The 25,318-nt window shown below is 40.1% G+C and overlaps 1 protein-coding gene and 1 long non-coding RNA gene across 51 annotated transcripts in view; one reads left to right on the forward strand and one right to left on the reverse strand.

Annotated features, from left to right (window-relative positions):
- The window catches only part of GTF2I (general transcription factor IIi), a 117,555-nt gene that overhangs the window by 58,138 nt on the left and 34,099 nt on the right, over positions 1-25,318 (forward strand). For 12 of the 50 annotated variants that reach the window (XR_013414618.1, XR_013414619.1, XM_077994389.1 and 9 more), the window contains 6 exons: positions 667-710; positions 5,988-6,065; positions 9,812-9,871; positions 12,167-12,223; positions 14,139-14,201; positions 24,775-24,885. Coding sequence is in view for 40 of the 50 variants with exons in the window: in XM_077994389.1 (XP_077850515.1) it covers positions 667-710; positions 5,988-6,065; positions 9,812-9,871; positions 12,167-12,223; positions 14,139-14,201; positions 24,775-24,885 (413 nt within the window). In the remaining 10 variants the exon portion in view is untranslated. 50 annotated transcript variants of the gene reach the window in all.
- LOC144339809 (uncharacterized) lies at positions 3,763-17,494 on the reverse strand. The gene is made up of 2 exons (XR_013415215.1): positions 16,693-17,494; positions 3,763-4,326 (listed from the first exon to the last, which is right to left on the reverse strand). It is a non-coding gene; the product is annotated as an uncharacterized LOC144339809 (long non-coding RNA).

Raw genomic sequence — 25,318 nt, forward strand, 5'->3', positions numbered from 1 at the left:
CGAGGTTTCACCATGTTGGCCAGGCTGGTCTTGAACTCCTAACCTCAGGTGATCCACCCGCTTCCACCTCCCAAAGTGCTGGGATTACAGGCGTGAGCCACCGCGCCTGGCCCTATAACTCTTTATATGCTACTCTGTAGTATTTTATAGTACTTTTTTCCCCAAAAGATAGATAGAAATTGAAGTCCTAAGTTCAGTTGATAACTTTTTTTTTGGAAACAGAGTCTCCCTCTGTCACTCAGGCTGGAGTGCAGTGGCATGATCTCAGCTCACTGCAAGCTCCGCCTCCTGGGTTCAAGCGATTCTTCTGCCTCAGCCTCCTGAGTAGCTGGGACTATAGGCAAGCGCCACCATACCCGGCTAATTTTTGTATTTTTAGTAGAGACGGGGTTTCACCATATAGGCCAGGCTGGTCTTGAACTCCTGACCTTGTGATCCACCTGCCTCGGCCTCCCAATGTGTTGGGATTGCAGGCGTAAGCCACTGCGTCCAGCCCAATAACTCTTATTTATGCAAGAAATAAATATGCCAGTTTTAAGCTGAGTCAGGTTGGCACCTGCCTTGGTCAAGGGAGGGATCTTACACTTTGAGACCCAGAGACTTTGAATGTTGTGGGAGTGACTGTCACCAGCACATGGCTTGATCAGGGCTTTCTTCTCCTTGCAGTTGTGGTCCCATCAAAGTGAAAACTGAACCCACAGAAGATTCTGGTACGTACTAGTGCTTTTAGAGTCAATGGTGAAATTAAGGAAGACTTTCCATTAGTGTAGAAGGTTATAGTTTGACTCAGTTATTGCTTTGTTTTGATAAGAAAGAGGCAGTCACTACTAATGTATTCCAACTGTGACACTATTTGTTAATGTTATCACATTAAGACCCAGAAAGGTAATTTGCTCAGTAAGTGGTAGGCAGAGTTCTTTGCCAGTTACACATGTTTGTAGATAAAATGTGTTGTCTTCTTTTCCAGTTATACAGACATATAATGTAAGAGGTTGGCTGTTCTGTAGTGCTTTTTACAAAAATCAATAGAATGCCACCTTCGTCTCCTCCTTCCCTCTGCACTCCCGTTTTCCACTCTCCAAGGAGACCATTTTCAATTCTCAAATAAAAGTGCTATTTAATTCCTTATTTATTTGTTTATTTATTTTTTGAGACGGGGTCTTGCTTTGTCACCCATGCTGGAGTGCAGTCTTGCAACTTCAGCTCACTGCAACCTCTGCCTGTGGGTTCAAGCAATTCTCCCACCTCAGCCTCCCGAGTAGCTGGGATTACAGGCATGCACCATCACGCCCGGCTAATTTTTATATTTTTAGTACGACGGGGTTTTGCCAGGTTGGCCAGACTGGTCTTGAACTCCTGACCTCAAGTGATCCACCCGCCTCAGCCTCCCAAAGTCCTCGGATTACAGGCGTGAGCCAGTGCGCCCGATCCCCTGTTTATAATTCGGTTCTGTCCTAGAACCATGGCACCCAGATGTTCTCAGCATATTTATTTATTTCATCATTTCCCCAGTGTTACTCTGTATCCCAGTGCCACTGTCAAGCCTCCCGCTGCTCGGCCCTGTGCCCCTTATTCACACGAGATGCTTCTTAGTGGGCTGTCACCACCCTGCTGGCCCCCTCATCTCCCTCTGTCTGCCCAGGCCCTCAGCAGCTTCCCCAGCCCCTTTCCCGGCCCTTCGTCAGCCTTCTCATTCTGCCATGCTTTCTGGGCAGCCACCTACCCCGCTTGACCCCGTCTAAGGGCATCTCGAATGAGTTGTTGGGGAGGCGGCAAGGGGGTGTTAACATGTGTGCGTGCATGTGAATGAGAGCTTTTATGTGTGTAAGTGTATTTTGGGAGAGCTGCAAGAAAAGTGTTGAATTATCCTTTTTTGGAAAAGGTATTTGAGTCTTTTACACTGTTTGCCGGTTTTACAGAAGGTTTTTCTTTTTTCTTTATTTTCACTCCATAGGAAATCTCACATTTTTATGTAGTTTTTAGTAGATTGTGCCAAAAAAAAATCATCATTTTGCAAATTTTTCCCCTTAATTCATGTATTCATCTCCTGAATATTTAGTTTGCTTCCAAAAAGAAACATGCTGAATTGGGAAACCCCATGTATTTAATCGAATTATTTCAACTGTCTTTATGTACGCATCAGCATCATTATAGGTTTCTGTTTTCTCTTTTACACTTTGCATCTTTATATTCTTTTTTTTTTTTTTTTTTTTTTTTTTTTTTTTTTTGAGACGGAGTCTCACGCTGTTGCCCAGGCTGGAGTGCAGTGGCGCGATCTCGGCTCACTGCAGGCTCCGCCTCCTGGGTTCACGCCATTCTCCTGCCTCAGCCTCCTGAGTAGCTAGGACTACAGGCGCCCGCCACCGCGCCCGGCTAATTTTTTGTATTTTTAGTAGAGACGGGGTTTCACTGTGGTCTCGATCTCCTGACCTTGTGATCCGCCCGCCTCGGCCTCCCAAAGTGCTGGGATTACAGGCTTGAGCCACCGCGCCCGGCCGCATCTTTATATTCTTAATTTATCCTGCAAATAAGATTTTATTTACATTTATAGCCAGGGTGCAGTCAGGAGACAGAAACCATATCAGTTATTGGAACAGAGAAAATTTAACATAAAGATTGTTGGCCGGGTGCGGTGGCTCACGCCTGTAATCCCAGCACTTTGGGAGGCTGAGGTGAGTGGATCACCTGAGGTCAGGAGTTCGAGACTGGCCTGGCCAACATGGGGAAACCCAGTCTCTGCTAAAAATGCAAAAAAATTAGCTAGGCATGGTGGTGGGCGCCTGTAATCCCAGCTACTCAAGAGGCTGAGGGAGGAGAATTGCTTGAACCCAGGAGGTGGAGGTTGCATTAAGTCAAGATCGTACCATTGCACTCCAGCCTGGGCAACAAGAGTGAAACTCCGTCTCAAAAAAAAAAAAAAGATTGTTAACTAGTTATAAAGTTGTTTAACTTTGTAACCTAAAGGAGAATACTAAGGTTTTCTTTAAGGAACAATTCTAGGCAGTGACTGCCACCCCGTCAGCTTTCCATCTGACTTCTGAGGTGGGGTAGTGTTTGGCTGGTGCTGGTGGCTGACAGGCATGGCGAGGCTGCTTCTGGTAGTGTCAGAGACATTGCCAACCAGGCCCAGCTGTTGTGATGGGAGGGCCTGCTTTGGCCAGGCCGATTGAGGATACCGAGGAGTCACCTTTTTGGGATGAGAATGAAGACAAGAAGCCAAAAGGAAGGCCCAGATCCCTTCCCCTCCTCTAGCTTGTCTCTCTGTAGTGTATCCTTGTGGCAGAGACTCACACAGAGGCAGCTGCTGTGCAGAACTCAAGCTTCAGCAGAAACCCAGAGGATGGGTTTGCAACTGAGAGACATCAGTTTTGCGGCTGGCCCAGGCTGTTCTCTTTGGCTACTCAGCATATATACACACCCTTCCCTGCACATTTGACCTTCTATACAACAACGAGACAACTCTTACATCTAAAGAGATGTAACTTGACTTCCTACAAAGAAATCCATTTTTACCCTCTCCTCAAAATGGGGAGACACAGTGTTCCAGCAGTCACACCCATCGCTGAGAGACTGACTTAAAAGTCGCGAGCTATATTACCTGCTCTTTAAATGCAGCCCAAACCTAATTGAGTAATCTCTAGTCTAATGGACAAATGGAAAGGAAACCTCCAACCAAACTATTGTGAAATACTACTGCACAGAAGAGTATAGTTAGTATATGTAAACGCATAATCTTTACACAAACACATTTGTAACAGACAAGGAAGAGAGTAGGCATAGTGGCCACAGTCTACGCTTCTGCAGCTTACCAGACTTTTTTTTGGATTTACCTTTTTACTTTATTTATTTATATTTTTTGAGACAAAGTCTCACTCTGTCGTCTAGCCTGGAGCGCAGTCAAGCGATCTCGGCTCACCGCAACCTCCGCGGCTCAGGTTCAAGTGATCCTCCCACCTCAGCCTCCCGAGTAGCTGGGATTACAGGCGTGTGCCATCCAGCCAATTTTTGTATTATTTATTTATTTATTTTAGTAGAGACGGGGTTTAACCGTGTTGGCCAGACTGGTCTTGAACTCCTGACCTCAGGTAATCCATCCGCCTCAGCCTCCCAAAGTGCTGGGATTACAGGCGTGAGCCACTGCACCCAGCCAGTATGTGTGGGGTTCTGTAGCCGATTGGAGTGACCCAAATTTTTATCCCTGAAGGGTCTGAATCCCCAGTGGATCTGCCTTGTTTGTTAGCTGTAATGCTGTAATTTATTGCCTTCCTTCCTGCCTGCCTGCCTGCCTGCCTGCCTTCCTTCCTTTCTTCCTTCCTTCCTCCCTTCCTCCCTCCCTCCCTCCCTCCTTCCCTCCCTCCCTCGTCTTGCTGTACCACCCAGGCTGGAGTGTAGTGGCGCCATCTCTGCTCACTGCAACCTCCGCCTCTTGGGTTCAGGCGATTTTTATGCCTCAGCCTCTCAAGTAGCTGGGACTACAGTTGCGTGCCACCACTCCCGGCTAGTTTTCTTATTTTTAGTAGGGATGAGGTTTCACCATGTTGTCCAGGGTGGTCTCGAACTCCTGACCTCAGGTGATTCGCCCACCTGGACCTCCCAAAGTGCTGTGATTACAGGCATGAGCCACCGTGCCCGGTTGTTAGCTGTAATTTTCTATTCGCTTTTACTGATGGACATGAAAGTGCTAAGTTAGCCCAGAGAATCGCAGAGGTCTCAGATGCAGTGTTCTCTGCCACCACTGTGTAGCAGCAAAACACTTTCCCCTTGGTGATGGAAGGCAGTGGAGTAACTCCTTTGTTTGCTTGTTGCTTCAGGGATGCATACCCTTTGTGTATCAATTTAACTCTCTTTGAGCTCTTTCTCTAGAGTTGAAAATATTCTTTACAAAGTTGCCCAAGTCAGAGCTCACGATTTCGTTCGTGTTAGGGTTGGTATGACTGTGGTTGAATATTTCAGCCCGAAACGTGTATGTGCACCTATGCATTGTTCATTTCTTTTTCTTTCCTTTTTTTTTTTTTTTTTTTTTGAGACAGAGTCTCGCCGTGTCACCCAGGCCTCGGCCCTTCCCAAAGTCAGCTTTTTAATAACATCGATTGCTTTTGCCTGTTTTGACCTTCCTACGAGTGGAATTTACACAACACATACTCTTTTGTATCTGACCACAAAGGTCTGCTTCGAATCATCTGTCCTAATTGTGGACAAAGCCTTGTGCAGAAAGGTGTGCTTTGTACCCTGGCACAAATCCTTGTAATAAAAGGGATTTATTAGGTGAAAAAAAATCAATGTATCTCGTTATTGAAATTGTTAACCATGATGCTGTCTCTCCTTTGGAATACTGAGTTATTAAAGCTGATGTTTATAAGTGTATTTCAATGGTTTATAAAAGTATTTTTAACATTAAGTGAAAAGGGAGTGTGGCAAAATTTTCTTTGATTCTAAAGATAAGAATTTGCTGGAGAAAAGAGCAGCAAATAATTTTTTTTTTTTTTTTTTTTTTTTTGAAACGGAGTCTCACGCTGTCGCCCAGGCTGGAGTGCAGTGGCGCGATCTCGGCTCACTGCAAGCTCCGCCTCCCGGGTTCACGCCATTCTCCTGCCTCAGCCTCCTGAGTAGCTGGGACTACAGGCGCCCGCCACCGCGCCCGGCTAATTTTTTGTATTTTTAGTAGAGACGGGGTTTCACTGTGGTCTCGATCTCCTGACCTTGTGATCCGCCCGCCTCGGCCTCCCGAAGTGCTGGGATTACAGGCGTGAGCCACCGCGCCCGGCCAATAATTGCAGAATATTAATGAATGGTTAAAATTTTGCACTGACTGGGATTATAGGTGATTTTTACCTTCTGCTACCTACTTTTGTCTTTTCAAAGACCTAAAGTCTTTATTTAAAGTAAATACGCATTGCTGTATTTATAGGGAGGGCAGCAAGGATATCCCTACACAATCTAGCTGAAAGTTCTGACATGCAATCATATCATTGCATTTGCTTTTCTAGGCATTTCCCTGGAAATGGCAGCTGTGACGGTAAAGGAAGAATCAGAAGATCCTGATTATTATCAATATAACATTCAAGGTAACTCGAGTTAATGCAGTTTTTCATTCTAAAAATTATTCGTGGTTAAAATTAAAATTTGCTCATCAATTGCTTTAATTTCTTAAATATAATTTTATTGATCAGTTCTTGATTAACATATATATTTATAATTCAGTCACTGGGATAAAACATTTTAAAAATGGGGCTATAAGATCGACTCAGACAATCCATAGGGGATATGTAAAATAGCCATTCATGTTCTTAAAAAGGATGAGCAAAAGTTGTGGCACAATTTAGAATTCAATCCCAGGTTGTAGTGTTACAAAATAAAATAAACCTATTAGGCAAATGCAGATATATCGTCAGCTTAATTTTTTCTCACTGCGTAATTATAGTATATTAAACACTTAAAAAAACCTGGTTAGCTTTGCCATGTACATACCTAGTACATCATCTTCACTGCATCCAAGATAATGAAATATCTATAACCCCAAAAGTTTCCTCTGTCCCCTTGTCATTCATTGCCCTGCCCAGTATTCAGGCAACACGGATCTGTTTTCTGTTTTAGGTTAGTTTGCATTTTCTGTAAAGTCTTATGAATGAAATAATAAAATGTGGACTATTTTCATGGGGCGGGGAGCAGTGTGGCTTCTTTGATTTCACATGATTGTTTTGAAATTCAAATTCATCCACAGCATTGCATGTATCGGTAGTAGATTCCATTTGATTGTTAATTTGTGTTCTTTTGTATGCCTGGGTCAAAATTTGTTCATCTCTTTGTCTGTTGATAGCCATTTGGGTTCTTCCAGTTTGGGGCCATTACAAATAGAGGTACTGTGAACATTTGTGTACAAGCTTTTGTGTGGACATAGGCCTTCATTTCTCTTTTTTTTGTTTGTTTTTTGTTTTTTGAGACAGAGTCGCACTCTGTTGCCCAAGCTAGAGTGCAGTGGCGCGATCTTGGCTCACTGCAACCTCTGCCTCCCGGGTTGAGGTGATTCTGTTGCCTCAGCCTCCCAAATAGTTGGGATTAAGATGTGTGCCGACACACCTGGCTAATTTTTGTGTTTTTTAGTAGAGATGGGGTTTCACCATCTTGGCCAGGCTGGTCTCGAGCTCCTGACCTCAGGTGATCCACCCGCCTGGGCCTCCAAAAGTACTGGGATTACAGGCGCTAACATGCTTTTTTAAAATGAAATATTTAGAACCTAAAAGTATAGTATCAATCTGCCCAGGTTTAGGGAACCATAGTATTCGTCTCTTCTCTCCTCCCTCCAAGAAGTAACGTGTAACTATTTCATTGAAGCCCTTCTTGGGGATCTCCCAAATTCCCACTTCTCTCTCTACTCTTCTTAAGTTGACCATGATCTTGAAAACTGAGAATTGTCCTTCCTGATGGTGATGTTGTGGTTTACTATGTAAATATTCTTGCAGGACTGTGTGTGTGTGTGTGTGTGTGTGTGTGTGTGGCATGTCCATGCTTGTTGTTTTATATATGCCACTTCCTGAGTTAAGCTTACACAGTGGTACACTGTATATGTTGTTGAGTATAGTCTGTCACTCAATTTAAGTTTTCAAGATTTATCTTTTTTTTTCTTGGGGGTGGGGGATGGATTTTTGCTCTGTCGCCCAGGCTGGAGTGCAGTGGCGCAATCTTAGCTCACTGCAACCTCTGCTTGCCAGGTTCAAGCAATTCTCTGCCTCAGCTGGGATTTATCTATTTTGTCACAACTAGATTTAATCATGTCATCATGGTAGTTACACTGTGTGATTATAATACAGTTCATTTCTTCGTTCTTTTACATAAGGACATTGATGTTTTCTTCTAAAACCTTTTGTATTCCAAAATAGGCTTGGATATATTTCTCTGTGCACCTCAGTGCTCCTGTAAAATAGTGGCATTCAAATGTGAGTGTTGGGAATGTGTTGGTTTTCTCAATGAGTGGTAGGTACCTCAAGCATTTGAGAGGTGGAGGTTAAGTATGTTTTAGGGTGAATAAAATCAAGTACCATTTTTAGGGTGAATAAAATTCAAATACGTGACATTAAAATAATTTGGAAGTATAGTGATACATGAAGGTAGGCTGTGTAAATATCAACTAAAAAATATATAGTTTAGCAATATTGGAGGCCAAAAACAGTAGTAGCAGGGGTAGAATAAGACTATGTAATATTTAAAGGAATCAGTCACTAAGTTGATACAACAACCATTAGTTTGTATGTGCCTAACAATGTATCCTCAAAGTAAAAGTAAAAATGATTTACAAGTTATAAGTCTCTATAGATATGTACAGTCGTGGGAGATTTTAACCAATGATATATGTCTAACTGATGAATACTTTTATAACATTTATATGTTACATAGAATATTTTAACTATAGTTAATATATTTAAGCTAACTAAAGAAAACTGTGTACCCAGGAAATAAGTTTATTTACAAAGCATGAATCATTTATAAAAATTGACTGTATACTTGTTCACAGGTAGTCTTAATAAATTCTCTGAACATACTGAAATTAAATTATTAATAGAAAACATAATACAGTGGGAATCCTAGGAAACATGCTTATAATTGACTTAATGAGGGCCTCATTAAAAATATTTAGACCAGAATATCGAGAATGCCACATAAACTTGTGAAGAGCAGCTAAAGCAGTACTTAGAGGTCAATTAGTAGCCTTCACTAACATTGCATTTTTAAATCTTGTAAATAGCACATCTTCCTTTTCACGAGTTCTGTATGTTTTACTCAGAGTCAGAAGACTAGGAAGCAGTGGATTTAGCATTTGAATTTAGGAGTCTACATTCAAAGACTTTCTCTCCTTTGAGATTCTAAATAGAAACGATTTCTTTATTTCTCATGCAATTGATTTTTTTCTCTGATGTGTCCTTTGCCTGTAATGTGTAGTGTGGTGCATCTTTGTGAAATTTCTTAGGCCTTAATGAATGAAGCGTTTCAAACGACTTAGGATGTTTTCTCAGTTCTCTTCAGAGACAGTTAACTGATTTGTGGTCTTATTAATGCCAAAATGTGTTTTATGTTAAATAGCCATTGAAAACACAATGTTTTGTTTTCTACTTTAAAACTATTACTACTTTAATCATTAAAAAGTTTGATGATAACATGTAAATGTGTTGTCAAAATATAGCAGTTTGTGAAGTTAAATTTAACTCAGAGTACGTTCTGTGTTTTGGAAAGAACCTTATTAGAAAAAATGCCCGTGGTGCTGGAAGAAAGGGAGAATGAATTAATAGCTGTTAGTTTGTCACATTTCTATTTGAGTAGAGATGCAAGGAGATGGTTTACGTTATTTTAGAGATTCTAAGGAAGGTATATAACATTTGGTTCTGCATTTTTCTTCAGTATGACAAAAGCGTAAGCAAATTTTTGCCAAAGAAGAAACATATACACCTGTGAGATAAACCTGCATTTGTAATCTGTATGAAGTAAAAGTTACAGTTTACTGTTATAAACATTGTACTGTTTTAAAAAACCCATATCTTCCATTTTAGACATACCATTCCCATTCAATCCATATGTCCAGTCATCTTCAAAATTTCTTTTGACTGTTTACATATGAATTTACCTGATTACATTTTTCCATTCACCAAGATCATGAATTGACATTGCTCATTTTGTCAGTCTTTTAAAAAATTTTTTTTTCTTTTTTATTTATAAAAAGGCCATTCCATGTATCTCATCCAAATTTGTTGACTAAAGTCATCCCACATTTTTTTGAGGGGGCGGGGGATTACTTTTGAAGTATTATCTTTGTATCCCAAAGCAGGCCCTTCTGAAACCGATGATGTTGATGAAAAACAGCCCTTATCGAAGCCTTTGCAAGGTATAATCTTTTCACTCCCGTTCTCCCACATACTGCTCATATTTAATGTTTCCTTATATTGCACAGACTGTGTTTTAATATTTATAAGTATCGTGTTACTTTTCTAAATGGAAAAGGAAAAAAAATGTATTGGCCTTTTTTTTTTTTAAACATATAAATGAACTTCACAAGCAACAATTTTTCAAAATCAATTTTCCCTTTTGTGAATCTAGTAATGAATCTCGAAATGGGTACATGACACACTTTCCTATTGAAGGTAAAGTACACATTTATACCTTATCTCAGAACAGTCAGAAGCCAGGTTACTGTTGTATTGGTTAGCGATGCGAATATTGATAAGGTCATGTTGATACTTAGTATTTAGAAGAATTCTGAAATAGCACTTGTTAATCTGTAAGTTTCAAGTTGATTGCCTTTTTGGCAACTTTTTTAGTGTTCCCAAACTTGATACTCATAGGCTGTTAGTAATGGCGTTTACTTCTATCTATTCTGGCTTTGAGTGCATAAGATGTATTAGGTTTAGGCTTAGCATATAATGTAAATGTAATTGTTTATTTCGGATTTTAAAAGACATATAGAATTATTGCTTACACGAACAATCATCTTAACTGTTATTCTTTGCTGAAATTTTCCTTTTTACCTACTGACCTCGTCGTTTCGCTCTCATTCCTTTGACCTCACATCTCTTTTTTCTTTGACTTTTACAGTCAAAGAACTTAATGCTCCATAAATTCAAATATTAAGATTAAAAAAAGAGGCCGGGCGCGGTGGCTCAAGCCTGTAATCCCAGCACTTTGGGAGGCCGAGACGGGCGGATCACGAGGTCAGGAGATCGAGAACATCCTGGCTAACACGGTGAAACCCCGTCTCTACTGAAAAAATACAAAAAAAAACCTAGCCAGGCGAGGTGGCGGGCGCCTGTAGTCCCAGCTACTCGGGAGGCTGAGGCAGGAGAATGGCGTAAACCCGGGAGGCGGAGCTTGCAGTGAGCTGAGATCCGGCCACTGCACTCCAGCCTGGGCGACAGAGTGAGACTCTGTCTCAAAAAAAAAAGATTAAAGAAAGAGAAGGGAAGTGTGTAGAGAAAGCATATTTTAAAAATGAATTAAAGATTGACTCGTAGGTATAGGTTTTTAGATTTACTTACAGTTTTGAGTTCAGGTGACTTTTCACAATGTAAAGGAAGTGGAAAAGAATCCCCAGATAATTGTGACATGCTAAAGCTAGATACTGAGAACCAAAAAGATGTGACCTCAGTATGGTACTTTGAATTCAAGGATATTAGCCACCAAATGACAGTTTTTCAGACTGTAAGCATTGCTCTTTAAAAATCAAGATAAAATACGTTTATAACTTAGATCTTACTTTTAGTATAGCTTCTGAACTTAGTTCTCAATAGATAAGACAAAATAGATGAGCATCTGCTTCCTTTCCCCTCAAGCGATGTATTCTTACTGATAGGTAATATGTTTGTATTGGTACTTAAAGGCAATGTTTTTCCATCTTTTCCATGTTAGTAGCTCAGATCTTTAAGGACAGAGGATACCAATTAGGGGGCAGCTTGCGTTCTTAATCCTAAGTGGCTCTCTGATGTCTTAGATTCTTTTTTTCCTTTTCGTGAGTAAAACTTCTGCTCTAGTAGGATGAGCCTGTTTACCTTGTGACTGCCTAACTGATCATGCTTTATGTTCCAGTTTTTAGAAGCAGGCAGATTATATTACCTGACTTAAAATGCTTTTGAGACTAAAGGTAGTATCTTAAATTTTAACTTACAAGTTTCCTTTAAGTACAACTTTGATGAAATGACGGGGATTGAGTTTCCATGGCTTTCGCCCTAGTGAAAATGGAAAGCATGAAACGTTTTCCACAGCAAACCCTGAGCTTCCTTACAGAGAGTTAATTAAGTGTCTGAGCACAGCAAGCATTTACTCTGATCCGTGTGTGTATGTGTGTCACTGACAGATGAGCATGGTACTTGAAGCATAATTCTACTTCCTCAGATTCCAATATCTAGTAGTTTTATCATGTAGTTATAGTAACTAATATTAAATCCCCAAACCTACTTAGGTCTGCTCTGTATTTGTGTTTTAAAACAGTTCTTTTAGCTTCCAAATAGAAGCGTTGTATTCTTTTCTGAATTAGAAAACATTGTTTGACTTAATGGCTAAAGAGTTAGACAATCATTTTGCATATGTTTATTACGTCTTACATTGTTTGCATTGTTACCTAGATTCTCTTTCATCTTTCAGTGTCAGTTTTTATTGGTTTATTATATGTTGTTTATTTTCTTTTTAGGAAGCCATCATTCTTCAGAGGGCAATGAAGGCACAGAAATGGAAGTCCCAGCAGAAGGTTAGGAGAAAAAGAGATTGCATATTTTACACTATTTGTTGTATGTTTATTCTATTTTATAGATTCTATTATCCTTAAAACACCTCATTTGGAAATAAAAGGTGATTCCTTTGGTATGCCTTCCTAGCCAACAGGTTATTTTTTTTTTTTTAAGTTCTAAGATGTAATATGCTTCTTTGACCATACTGATTAATAAAGCCTATGGGATTGAAAACTAAGTGGTAAGTAAAGCTCTTACATGATGCAAAATGCTACTTTTTTTTTTGTCCTGGTTTTCTTGTGCCATATTAAAGATCTTTTAAGGAAGAATAGCTTCAGTGTTTCAGAATTAAAATGACTAGCTCCATTCGTATTTTATTTTCAAATGTGCTTTTTAATACTTCTAGTCTTTCAGTAGGGTAAGAATATAGTCTACATAAAATTTATAAAGGAGAGAGTTTCTCCCTTTATTTTATACCCACAACTACTCCATAAACGACTCTGTCAGTTTACCAGCTCTACAGCTTTGGCTTTAGGATGGAACACCTGACTGAGGTACAGTTCTTTTTCTTTAGAATCCTGAGTTAAACTTATCATGCAGGGTGACTTCTTACTTCCAAGGGGTTTAAACGGTTCCACACAAATTTTTGTAGATTTCCCCCAAGGAAAATGACTGGTAAGGTAACCGAATCTTGTTTTAGGATTATTTCTCTCATAAATCGGTCACGTTATACCTTATTTTTCTAGGATGAAAAGAGGGGTCTACTGTGTAACTGCTTATATTCCATTGTATTTACATTTGTATTTTAATTAAAATAAATCATTTGTTTGATCTTTTACCTTCTTTGAGGGAAAAGACAATCTTAAAAGTCCCCCAGTAGGGGCTGGTTTCTCCAAATTCAGTTACAGAATTAGGGTTTCTCCCTGGAATACATTTCTCTCAGAAATACTGATATGCTCATTTTAAACCGTTGGTTACATTTCCCTGTCAGCTCTTTTTATAGAAGATTGTGTGGGTGAATGTTGTATGCTTTACCGTGTAGAGGTGGGTATTTTCTCTGTGACAGAGTTTTCAGTTTTGAATAGGCAGGATTTAGAACAACAAGACCTGGGTAATAGATCACAACTTTGCAGTACCAGGGCTCACCGCCTTGCAGCCCCGTCGGCAGGTACTGCATCTTGAAGACTGCGTTTTTAGGACATTTTTACTGTCATCTTCCAGTGTTAACAAAGTGGAATCGAATCTGGGTTCTGGCCTTTATTCCTCTACTAACAAGTAAACATAATCTTTGGCAAATCAATTAATCTCTCAACCTTTGCACAATGAAAGAGAACTAATGAAAATACTCTCTAAGCTTCTAGCACTAACATTCTGATGTACATTTGTCTTGTGTAGGAACAAATATGAATGAACTTTTTAATTTTTGAAATACGTTGCATACAAAGCCAGAGGATATAGTCCTGTGTGCACTTGTGACACTCAGTCTCATGATAGGAAAGTCTCCATTGCAAAGCCTGGGTTGTGGTTTTATTGAACAGTAGAAACCACTCCTCACATTTCTGAAAGGAGAGGAGAAATTCTAACCCAAGTAGAAAGCATTTGTTTCTATCCGAGCATCTTCTAGCTGTGGCAGGAAATTCATTGTGACTTTGTCAGATCCTCATTCCTCCAAGACTATGGGATTTTTTTGAGTCAATTTCTGCAGGTAACATGTTATTATCTAAATTTTTCCAGAGTTTTTCTAATTTTTGTTTTCTTTTATCCCTATTTATAATGAAAAGGGTCAAATTTTAATTTCATTAATATGAAATGAATTAAAATGCCAGTGAATTTTTATAGTAGGCTGCTTCTGGAGTTATCAAATCAGTAAAATGTTGGAACATATGGAAAAATGCTTAATAATGAATGTCATTTTAGAATTTTATTTTTTTCAAGATTCTACTCAACATGTCCCTTCAGAAACAAGTGAGGACCCTGAAGTTGAGGTGACTATTGAAGGTTAGTTATCTAAAAGCCTTGATTCCAAAGTTTACTTCTGGTCATAAAAATATCTGTCACATTCACATTGCTAAATATGCATTTCATTCATTTTGAAAGGAGACTTGTGGGACGAATACATGTGTTTGTGTGACCAAAGCAGCCCACTCCCCAGCAGTGCACCCCAGTGCTTTGGGAGTTTTAGATGACAGAATGAAGCCGTGAGAATTAGCATTGGCCTACAGGTGGCCCAAGCTATCCTTGCTATCAGTGGGAATTGAAAAGAGAAAAAGAAAATTATGACCAGACTTGATACACACAGAAACAGATTCTATAATCTATGGGGTTGTGATAGAAGAAGACTTATTTGGAGCTGGAATCCCTAATTTCTAATTAAGTAAAGTGGAGGAGAAAGTGTTGATAGTTTAGTGAGTAATTTTTAAAGCAAGTTCCCCCCGCCCCTGACCCGCAAATACTACTTAGAGGCTGACATACAATTTATCTTTCAGAACTGTTATTCTACAATACTCTTCTATAGCCAAGATTGCTTCAAACCTAGTTTTTTTTTTTTCTCCAAAGATAAGCATGAACCTGATCAGCTGAGACAGTTTATCCTGAATTATTTGAAAATTCAGCTAATAGAATTATTAACTATCACTTCATATTAATAATTATTAAATGAGCATTGCGTTTTTCCTTTTAAATTAATGTCTCACGGCTGGGCACGGTGGCTTGCACCTGTAATCCCAGCACTTTGGGAAGCCAAGGTAGGCTGATCACTTGAAGTTAGGAGTTCAAGACCGGCCTGACCAACATGGTGAAACTCCATCTCTATTAAAAATACAGAATTAACTGAGTGTGGTGGTGTGTGCCTGTAATCCCAGCTACTTGGGAGGCAGAGGCAGGAGAATCACTTGAACCCTGGAGGCAGAGGTTGTAGTGTGCTGAGATCACACCATTGCACTACAGCCTGGGCGACAGAGTGAAACTCCATCTTAAAAAAAAATAATAAGCCGGGCACGGTGGCTCAAGCCTGTAATCCCAGCACTTTGGGAGGCTGAGACGGGCGGATCACAAGGTCAGGAGATCGAGACCATCCTGGCTAACACGGTGAAACCCCGTCTCTACTAAAAAAATACAAAAAACTAGCCGGGCGAGGTGGCGGGCGCCTGTAGTCCCAGCTACTCGGGAGGCTGAGGCAGGAGAATGGCGGGAACCCGGGAGGCGGAGCTTGCAGTGAGCTGAGATCCGGCCACTGCACTCCAGCCTGGGCGACAGAGCCAGACTCAGTCTCAAAAAAAAAAAAAAATAATAATAATAATAATAATAAAATTAATGTCTCACAGTACTTTGGTAAGTTTCTTCCCCTCAAAGTACTTGTTTCTTGTGGTAAAATGTGAAAATGGTACAGTAAATTGCACAGTGGAACGTCTTCTTCACCCTCACTCTGCTCCCAAGTCCCAATACTGAGGGATGTATGTCAGCTTATTGTGTCTACTTCGAGAAATAATTGCAGTATATATCTTGATTTTTGCAAAAATACACTGATGTTTTCAGCACACATTACAAAGCAAATTTTAAAATATCACATATTCCATAGGCCTCCCCCTCCCGTAACTGTACATCTTGGTACTTTATTAGTTTTTTTCCAGCTGCTGCGTAACCTTTCTTGGTTTGCTGTCTGTCTCTCTTACTCTCTTAACAGCCTGTCGCCTACTGATGTCACTTGGTTATTTCTAGTGTTTGACTACTCCAAACTACTCAACGTGTCTGTCTTCATTGCTTCTAAAATATAAGTCCATTAGTAGCTTCCACCTAATATAAGAAATCTTTTCATATTTCATGTGTTAATATACAGATTTCTTTTTTCATTAATATAATTTTTCTAATCTAAAACATTTTGAATTGTTTATAGTCTAGCAATAAATAGTTGAAATTTAATTCCTTTTTAGTTAGAAACCTTATTAACAGGAAAAAAATTTAAGAACATATAAATATTATAAATACTCAGCTGTGCCCTTTCTATGGAGATGTTAATATAGGAGGTTATTAAAATTATAAAAATAAAGCTTTTAGGTGGGACTAATAACCATTTTGATTTGTCAAATCTTAAAGCAGATAGAGGCTGTATTAAAATGGTTTAGAATGTAAATACTTGCTTTTATAGCAAGTATTTTAAGAAAATCCAGAAATAAATGGCTCATGAACCTGAAGTGTACATCAGTCTTTTTGAACTTTAACTGTTTTGGATGGAGTAATAAATCTCATTTATTTAATTTAATTTAATTAATTTATTTTTGAGACGGAGTTTCACTCTTGTTGCCTAGGCTGGAGTGCATTGGCGTGATCTTGGTTCACCGCAACCTCCGCCTCGCAGGTTCAAGCAATTCTCCTGCCTCAGCCTGCCTAGTAGCTGGGATTACAGGCATGCGCCACCACGCCCGGCTAATGTTGTATTTTTAGTAGAGACGGGATTTCTCCATGTTGGTCAGGCTGGTCTCGAACTCCCGACCTCAGGTGATCCCCCCCTACCTCGGCCTCCCAAAGTACTGGGATTACAGGCGTGAGCCACTGCACCAGGCCATTCATTTCTTTTAAACTCAGACGTTGTGCTGTACGCCTGACTTAACGTTCACATTTGTGATTAAGTAGCAGAATTTTGCTATGTAGACTTCTTTCTTTTCAGAAGACCAGTGAAATACCAGGTCTGAGTAAAGTAATTCTTTTAAAAGGTAGCATTTTCCATGTCATATGTGCTTACACACATACACATTTTATATATGTACATATAAAAGACATGTATATTATATAGAAATATCAACCATTGTATTCCTAATTTTTTTAGGAAGATAAAAAATTGTCTTGATACAAGGTCAAGTGAGAACTTACATGCACACCTCTGGTTAATAATGTGTATCGTATATTCTTTCTGAAAAGGTTACTTCCAGATGGTGGGAGCTATTTAGATAGCCATAGTTGGGAAATAAAATTTTGGTATATCTTCATAACAGAAAAATTTATAGCCATTGAAATGCTGATAGTGTTTTCCAATAATCTGCAAAAAGATCGCTAATATAAAATGTTCAGTGGGAAAAAAAAATCCTGCCTTAAGAACAAGGCAACTTGAAAAGCAAAAGTGTATCTAGAGAATAATCTTAGTTTTGTTTTGGAAAATCCTCGTGCTTGATAGGAAGATGGACAGAAATAAACTGAGATATTCCTGCTTGCCTGGAGACGACTTAATTTTAGATATAAATCTTTTCACATTTCCCAAATCATTGATAGAAAAGAAAAAAAAACAAACAAACAGAACTTTGTCATCAAATAAGTCTGTCCAGGCCCGGCGCGGTGGCTCACGCCTGTAATCCCAGCACTCTGGGAGGCCGAGGCGGGTGGATCACGAGGTCAGGAGATCGAGACCATCCTGGCTAACACAGTGAAACCCCGTCTCTACTAAAAAATACAAAAAATTAGCTGGGCGAGGTGGCGGGCGCCTGTAGTCCCAGCTACTCGGGAGGCTGAGGCAGGAGAATGGTGTGAACCCGGGAGGCGGAGCTTGCAGTGAGCCGAGATCGCGCCACTGCACTCCAGCCTGGGAGACAGCGAGACTCCGTCTCAAAAAACAAAAAAAAAAGTCTGTCCGATTTTTCACAGTGTTTTTAACCTGGATATCTTCATTTGCAATTATGTGGAGTTCTGGAGTGGCTAATTTGACACTGACGTGGACGTGTTCGTGGATACAGGGTCATTACTTAACCCCCTGCTGGTGCGCTCTGAGCTGTGCGCTTCCATTTGTGGCGTTTTATTTGTACTTGGAGTCGGTGGTAAACATTGAAAACATACGTGACTTAGGTTTGGGAAATCAGCCTTGGACTAATAGAACCGCATGCCTCAGTTTTCGTAAACACCGTGACTGCATTTCTGGGTTAAGGTGAATTGCTGTCAGGTATGTTATCTCTGATGTGTGCAGAGAAAACCTTATCAGACTTGTTTCAGGTCTGGCTGTCAAGGGAGCGCTAAGAATGGTGTAAAAGAGGTTTCTTTCTTAGGGCCTAGCTTCCCAAACCTGAGTCACTTACCTGTTACCTGTGTGCCTTCTGCTGTGGCCTAACTCTCTGTTCATTACTTAACCTGATTTTTTTCCCTTAAATTGATTTTAAGTAAATTCATTTTGTGATGAATTTTACATCTTCCTAATAAGTCAAACTCTTTGACTTTTTAAATTTCTCATATTTTGAAAGGTCTATGTAAATAATTTCAAATATAATTGACTCATGTGACCACACATGGCACACTTACTGCAGCTGGTACTGTAGGTTTTTTAGGATCTCTGTAACTGAGGAGGTTAGCGTTGGAAAACTTTGTGTTTTTTTATTTTTATAGCTGTGAATCAGACACTTAATGAATACATAATTATATATGTGAAAATAGGAGTCTCAGAGGAATTCTGTACTAAGATTTGAATAACACTTTTTTAGAGTTTCAATATTTCAGTAGGGTTTTTGATGGGCAGTTGGATTACCTACCATCTCTTTTTTGTGGAATTTATGTTTAAGATAGTGGCAGATACTTGGCTGCTGCATTTAATTAAGGACTATACTATTCATATATTCATTTAATCCCTCCACAAATACTGAGCACATTGTATGTGCCAGGTGCTAAGAATTTTTTGTTGTTGTTTTTTTTGAGACGGAGTTTCGCTGTGTCGCCCAGGCTGGAGTGCAGTGGCTCAGTCTCGGCTCACTGCATCCTCTACCTCCCAGGTTTAAGCAATTCTCTGCCTCAGCCTCCCGAGTAGCTGGGATTACAGGCGCCCGCCACCATGCCTGGCTAATTTTTTTTTTTTTTTTTTTTTTTTTTTTTGTATTTTTAGTAGAAACAGGGTTTCACCATCTTGGCCAGGCTGATCTTGAACTCCTAACCTCGTGATCCACCTGCCTTGGCCTCCCAAAGAACTGGGATTACAGGCATGAGCCACCACGCCCGGCCTCTTTTCTTTTTTTTTTTTTTTAAAAGATGGAGTCTTGCTCTTTTGCCCAGATTGGAGTACAGTGACATGATCTCAGCTCACTGCAGCCTCCGTCTCCTGGGTTCAAGGGATTCCCCTGTCTCAGCCTCCCGAGTAGCTGGAACTACAGGCACATGCCACCATGCCCGGCTAATATTTGTATTTTTAGTATAGACAGGGGTTTCACCATGTTGGCCAGGCTGGTCTTGAACTCCTTACATCAGGTGATCTGCCTGCCTTGGCCTCCCAAAGTGCTAGGATTACAGGCGTGAGCCACCATGCCCGGCCACGGTGCTATGAATTTAGTAGTGAATAATTTAGTAGCAAATCCCCAGGAGTGTTTTGAAAATACGAGTGACACTTTCTGTCCTTCACTTCTAGGAACCGTAGCGACTATGTTGAGAAAAGGGGGGAAAAAAAAGAAAATACCTATAGCAGTCAATAGTGTTGACAGAAAACTAGCTTGGGGACCTCTTGGAATTACCTAGGGCACAGAGAAGGGTGCTTTAGAGCAGGTTGGTGGCAGGGGAGATAAGAAGTGGTTGATTCTGGGGAGATTTTGAAGACAAAGCCATCAGGCTTTGCTGTTTATTGTTTAATTCTTGTGTTTTCTTTTTTTTTTTTTTTTTTTTTTTTTTTTGAGGCGGAGTCTTCACTTTGTCGCCCAGGCTGGAGTGCAGTGGCACCATCTCGGCTCACTGCAAGCTCCGCCTCCCGGGTTCGCGCCATTCTCCTGCCTCAGCCTCCCGAGTAGCTGGGACTACAGGCGCCCGCCACCGCGCCCGGCTAATTTTTTGTATTTTAGTAGAGACGGGGTTTCACCGTGTTAGCCAGGATGGTCTCGATCTCCTGACCTCGTGATCCGCCCGCCTCAGCCTCCCAAAGTGCAGGGATTACAGGCGTGAGCCACCGCGCCCGGCCAAATTCTTGTGTTTTCTTAAATGTCCCTGCAGCACTTTTAAAATTGACATAATTGCCTAGTTTAGCACTTGAACACTTTGTTTAAAAATTTTTATTGCTGCCAAATAGTCATTTAATGAATACCCAATTGTTTATGTAAAGAGTTTTAGAGGAGCTGTAAGTTGTATCCATGGGTGAAAGAATGAATCCATTTATTTGAAATGTGTAGGGTAATTAATGGCTCCGGGGGTTTTGAAATAGATACAGTACCTGGTTTTGATTGTTTTTTTTTAACTTTGAATAGATGTCAGATTGTATGATAACACATTACCAGTCTGATTATGTTGAAGATTAGAGTATCAGAAGATATTGTAACATAGTCTAATTGAGTCACTGGCCAGAATGCAGTGAGAAACAGCTTTAGCTCTGAAGCCTGTATTATCTGTAGGCATATTCGTTAATATGTTGCAAAAAGGAAGTTGGTGTTTTCCAAATGCAAATTTTGAGTTAGGGATGGTGTTGCCAACTTGAAGGTATTGGCGGAGCTCTTTTGTTACTGTAGGTAGCATAACTATTGTAAATTCATGAATAGCACCTTTTGCATATTAAAATATCTTAAAATGGGCCAGATGTGGTGGTGTAATCCCAGCACTTTGGGAGACTGAAGTGGGTGGATCATCTGAGGTCAGGAGTTCGAGACCAGCCTGACCAACATGGTGAAGTTCCATCTCTACTAAAAATATAACAATTAGCCAGGCATGGTGGTGGGCGCCTGTAATCCCAGCTACTCCGGAGGCTGAGGCAGGAGAATTGCTTGAACGTGGGAGGTGGAGGTTGCAGTGAGCCAAGATTGTGCCACTGCACTCCCAGCCTGGGTGACAGAGCGAGACTCCATCTCAAAAAATAAAATGAACTATCTTAAAATGAATCTTAAAATCTTTACATTTTGATTATGGAAACACTTAAGAGTTGGGGCTTGAATTTGAAGCATGCTGAAACGTGTGTCTTGTTACACAAAAATGGTTGTTTATACTTTGGAAACAGCAGAATAATTGGAAGAGTAATGCCCAGTATGTGAGGGCAGGCCCTAGAGCTTTAGGTGATGTTTTATGCTTCAGAGTAAAAAGTAATTTTGATCCTTTGTGGAAAGATTTTAGGTCGAGAAACACATTTTTTCTTACTTTCTCAAAACCAATTAATTGCAACAAAGAGTTCATTGCAGAAAAAATTGAGGATGTGGTGAAGTTTATAGCTGTTCTGATGCCTGAATGCCATGTTCCATATGACTTAAAACACCCAAAATTAGTTAAAAAGTTTATGAAACAGGGTGTTTAAAATAGAATATATGGTGTGATGTTTTATCAATAACTACGTTCAGCTGGATGCTGTGGCTCACACCTATAATCCTAGCACTTTGGGAGGCCAAGGCAGGAGGATTGCTTGAGGCCAGGAGTTCAAGACCAGCCTGGGCAACATAGGGAGACCCCCATCTCTATTTAAAAAAAAAAAAAAATTGGCTGGGCATGATGGTGCAGGCCTGTAGTCCCAGCTATTTGGGAGGCTGAGGTGGGAGGATCACCTGAGCCTGGGAAGTCGAGGCTGTAGTGAGTATTGCCGCTGCACTCCAGCCTGGGTGAAAGAGTGAGACCCTGTCTCAAAAAATAAAGTAACTACATTCATCTCTGGATTTGTTAACATTTAACAGATTGAACTTTATTATTTGTCAGTGAAGAAGAAAATGTGATATCCCTGATCTTTTCAATATTTTACAGTCTTTGTTGTATTAAAAAAGCACTCTAGTAGATTTGCCTTTTTCTCTCTTTTTTTTTTTGTTTATGATTGATTGGATTACCTTCATAAAATATATTTATGCTATTAAATCTTTTGTGTTCTAAAATGGTTGCGTGGCTGAAAAAGTGAAGTCTATTCAGTAAGGAAAACCCGTCTTCCCCTCCCCCGGGCCTCAGCTGTGAAGTTTGGATTTGGACTGAGATTCATGGGATGGAGCTCTCCAGGTGTCCACTCCATTCCATCTACAGCTGTGTTTCCCTTCGCATGTCATTCTACTCTAGCAGCTTTCAGTTTGTCATTCAATGAATGGTCAGTTTAAATGATGATCTATGAGGATACTTAGGAGACTTTAACCTATAGGGGAAATACTTTCATTTTAGAAGTTACTACTTAGTTTGTAAAAAAAAATAATAATAACAATATTAAGCATGTCTAATGCTTTGACAGTATTCATAGGTGAAATGAGTGTATTTTGTTTTAACCTTTGGAAGCCAGCATAAAAATACTCTTAAGGTTTCTAAAATATGTATGGGAGTTGGAAAATAGGGTTTTTAAAAAAGTATATTTTCAGAATTGAGGTCCAAACTTATACACTTCTGTTTTCCAGATTGTTTTTACTTAGGTTGGAACCTTAATCTATTTATAGGGTGTCTCGACCATTTTTCATCCTTAGAGTAATACAAACCCAGGTGACAGCCAAATCTTCTTTCACAGGTAGTTTGTCATTTTAAAATTGTTTTCTGTCCTAGCCCCATGGCTCATGCCTATAATCTCAGCACTTTGGGAGGCTGAGGCAGAAGGATCACTTGAGGCCAGGAGTTGCAGACCAGCCTGGGCAACAAAATGAGATCCTGTCCCTACAAAAAATTAAAAGAAAAATAGCCAGGTGTGGTAGTTCCAGCTGTTTGGGAGGCCGAAGCAGGAGAATCATTTGAGGCCAGGAGCTCGAGGCTACAGTGAGCTACAGTCATGCCACTGCCTTCCAGCCTGGGCGATAGAATGAGACCCTGCTGAAAGATAGATAGATAGATAGATAGATAGATAGATAGATAGATAGATACCCTGCCGATAGATAGATAGATAGACAGAATGAGACCCTGCCAATAGAGAGAGAGAGAGAGAGAGATAGAATGAGACCCTGCCGATAGTTTTCTATCAGAAATTTTTTCCTAGATTTGAACATGTTTTTCTAAAGTAGCGTTCAACACATCAGCATTTTATAGCATCATTAATTATTACTATGATTATGTTTTTCTGAAATAGTATCGTTTACAAAAGCACTTTTGTCTTTCTAAGCACATAAATAGGTCCTAAAATGAATTTGTCTGATATTGGTGGCCTCGGTGCCATTTTCTCCAGTTGATTGGCATGGTCAGCCCAGTCAATAATTTCAGGTCACTGTTGGCCTTAGAGGAAGAGCCCAAAGGCAGCACGCAAGGGTGCTGGTGTCCAGTCGCCTTCTAGAAGCATTTTCACCTTCCCTTGATTAATACAGAAGTGTCTACAGTAGTGACCCAGTGCGAGCCCGGGCAATGTTGTATATTAGGCCGAATTTGCATTTCTTACCTTTATGAGACGCACCCTCATAGGCTAGTGGAGTTACACACACAGTCTGGTCTCAGCTGTGCTCTCCAGAGATACAACACGGTCCAATCAAATAACATTCTCTGAGCCCATTTCTTTAGCTGTAAAACAAGAGTAACAATTACACCCATCTAAAAAGATAGCTTATTTTACTCACGTGATCTTTTTTTCCTATGATACTGTCTTTAACACAATAATTATTTTCTTTACCATACCACATTTGTTTTTAAATAAGAATTTCTTAAAATGATGTTTTCAGTATTTTATAAATGATGTTTGAGCAGCATTATTAATAGCATGTTACCTGACACTTTGAGGGACTAGAGATGACAGTGGCAGCTGATTTGACCCAGATGTCTCTAATCCTAACATGAGGTGTATTGAAGGGTCACAGCAGAGTGAGTTCCTGGTGTGTATCCACAAGGAAATGAACACGGAACTCTCACGACAGCGTGTGTGCTGTGTGCTGTGCTTGAATAGCTGACTGCTCCTTTATACGCAGCCTCTGTGCGGATTGAATCAACAGTATCCATTTCATAATAATGCAGCCCTATTTCTTTAAGCCCATACATTTTGCACTTGTTACAAGTATTTGAACAGGCCGGGCGCAGTGGCTCACACCTGTAATCCCAGAACTCTGGGAGGCCGAGGTGGGTGGATCACTTGAGGCCAGGAGTTTGAGACCAGCCGGGCGCGGTGGCGGGTGCCTGTAATCCCAGCTGCTCTGGAGGCCGAGGCATGAGAATCGCTTGAGCCCAGGAGGTGGAGGTTGCAGTGAGTCATGATCGCACCTCTGAACTCCAGCCTGGGCAACAGAACAGTTCTCTGTCTCAAAAAAAAAAAAAAAAAAAAAAAAAAGTATTTGAACATAGTTACCCAGTTTCCCTTGCTTATGCATGCTTAAATTTTGTATAAGCTTAAATATCTTTTCCATCTAAGCTTTATTTTATCCCCTTTTACTTACTTGTATAACTTTAGGAGGCTGTCTTCATTAAAAGTTTTTTCTTGAAAGTCTTAAAACAATATAGTTCTTGGCAATTTGAAAGTTATTTGAGAAGGGGAAATTTATAATGACAATTCAAATGAAGCAAACTAAAAAATAATGAAGAAAGACAGAGGAAAAAGCAGTATTCACTTGAACACATTCCAAACAAATAGGAAAAAGCCTGCTAAAGCTCACAATACAGAAATAATTATTGATACTCAAAATAGCTTTCAAGTCCCGCTCACCTTTTCAATGTTGGGAATTGACCAGGAGGTGACTGTAACTCTAAGACGGTTCTTCCAGTGATGACCATTTTCTTTTTCAAGATGATGATTATTCTCCACCTTCTAAGAGACCAAAGACCAATGAGCTACCACAGCCACCAGTCCCGGAACCCGCCAATGCTGGGAAGCGGAAAGTGAGGGAGTTCAACTTTGGTAAGTTCTCAGCGAAATACGTGACCTTTTCCTTCATCTTCTGGACTCTCACTCTCTATCACACTGTCTATCAGTGTGACTGATAAATGTTGCAACATGCTCTGCGGGGGGAAATGCTTTAGCCTGTATTACTGCATTATAATCTCATCTTTGGAAAGCCAGGAGCATTTTGAAAGTTACATTACAGACATTGTTTAAACATAGTTTGGATTTACCAAAGCATAGGACATTGTCTTGTCTGATGATAATTAGTCGGCTCAAGATTAGTGCTAAAGACTTAGTAATTTATTTCTCTTAGCTTTAAAACCTTTATTTCAGAACTATTTCACCTCTTGGTTTTCTGTTTTTGCACCGTGTCCCTGCGGCTGCTAATCTGTGAGCTCCCAATGGATGATGTATCCTAGCAAGCGACTGAATGAGATATTAGTGGCAA

Source organism: Macaca mulatta, chromosome 3, assembly GCF_049350105.2.
Source record: "Macaca mulatta isolate MMU2019108-1 chromosome 3, T2T-MMU8v2.0, whole genome shotgun sequence".
Lineage (NCBI taxonomy): Eukaryota > Metazoa > Chordata > Mammalia > Primates > Cercopithecidae > Macaca > Macaca mulatta.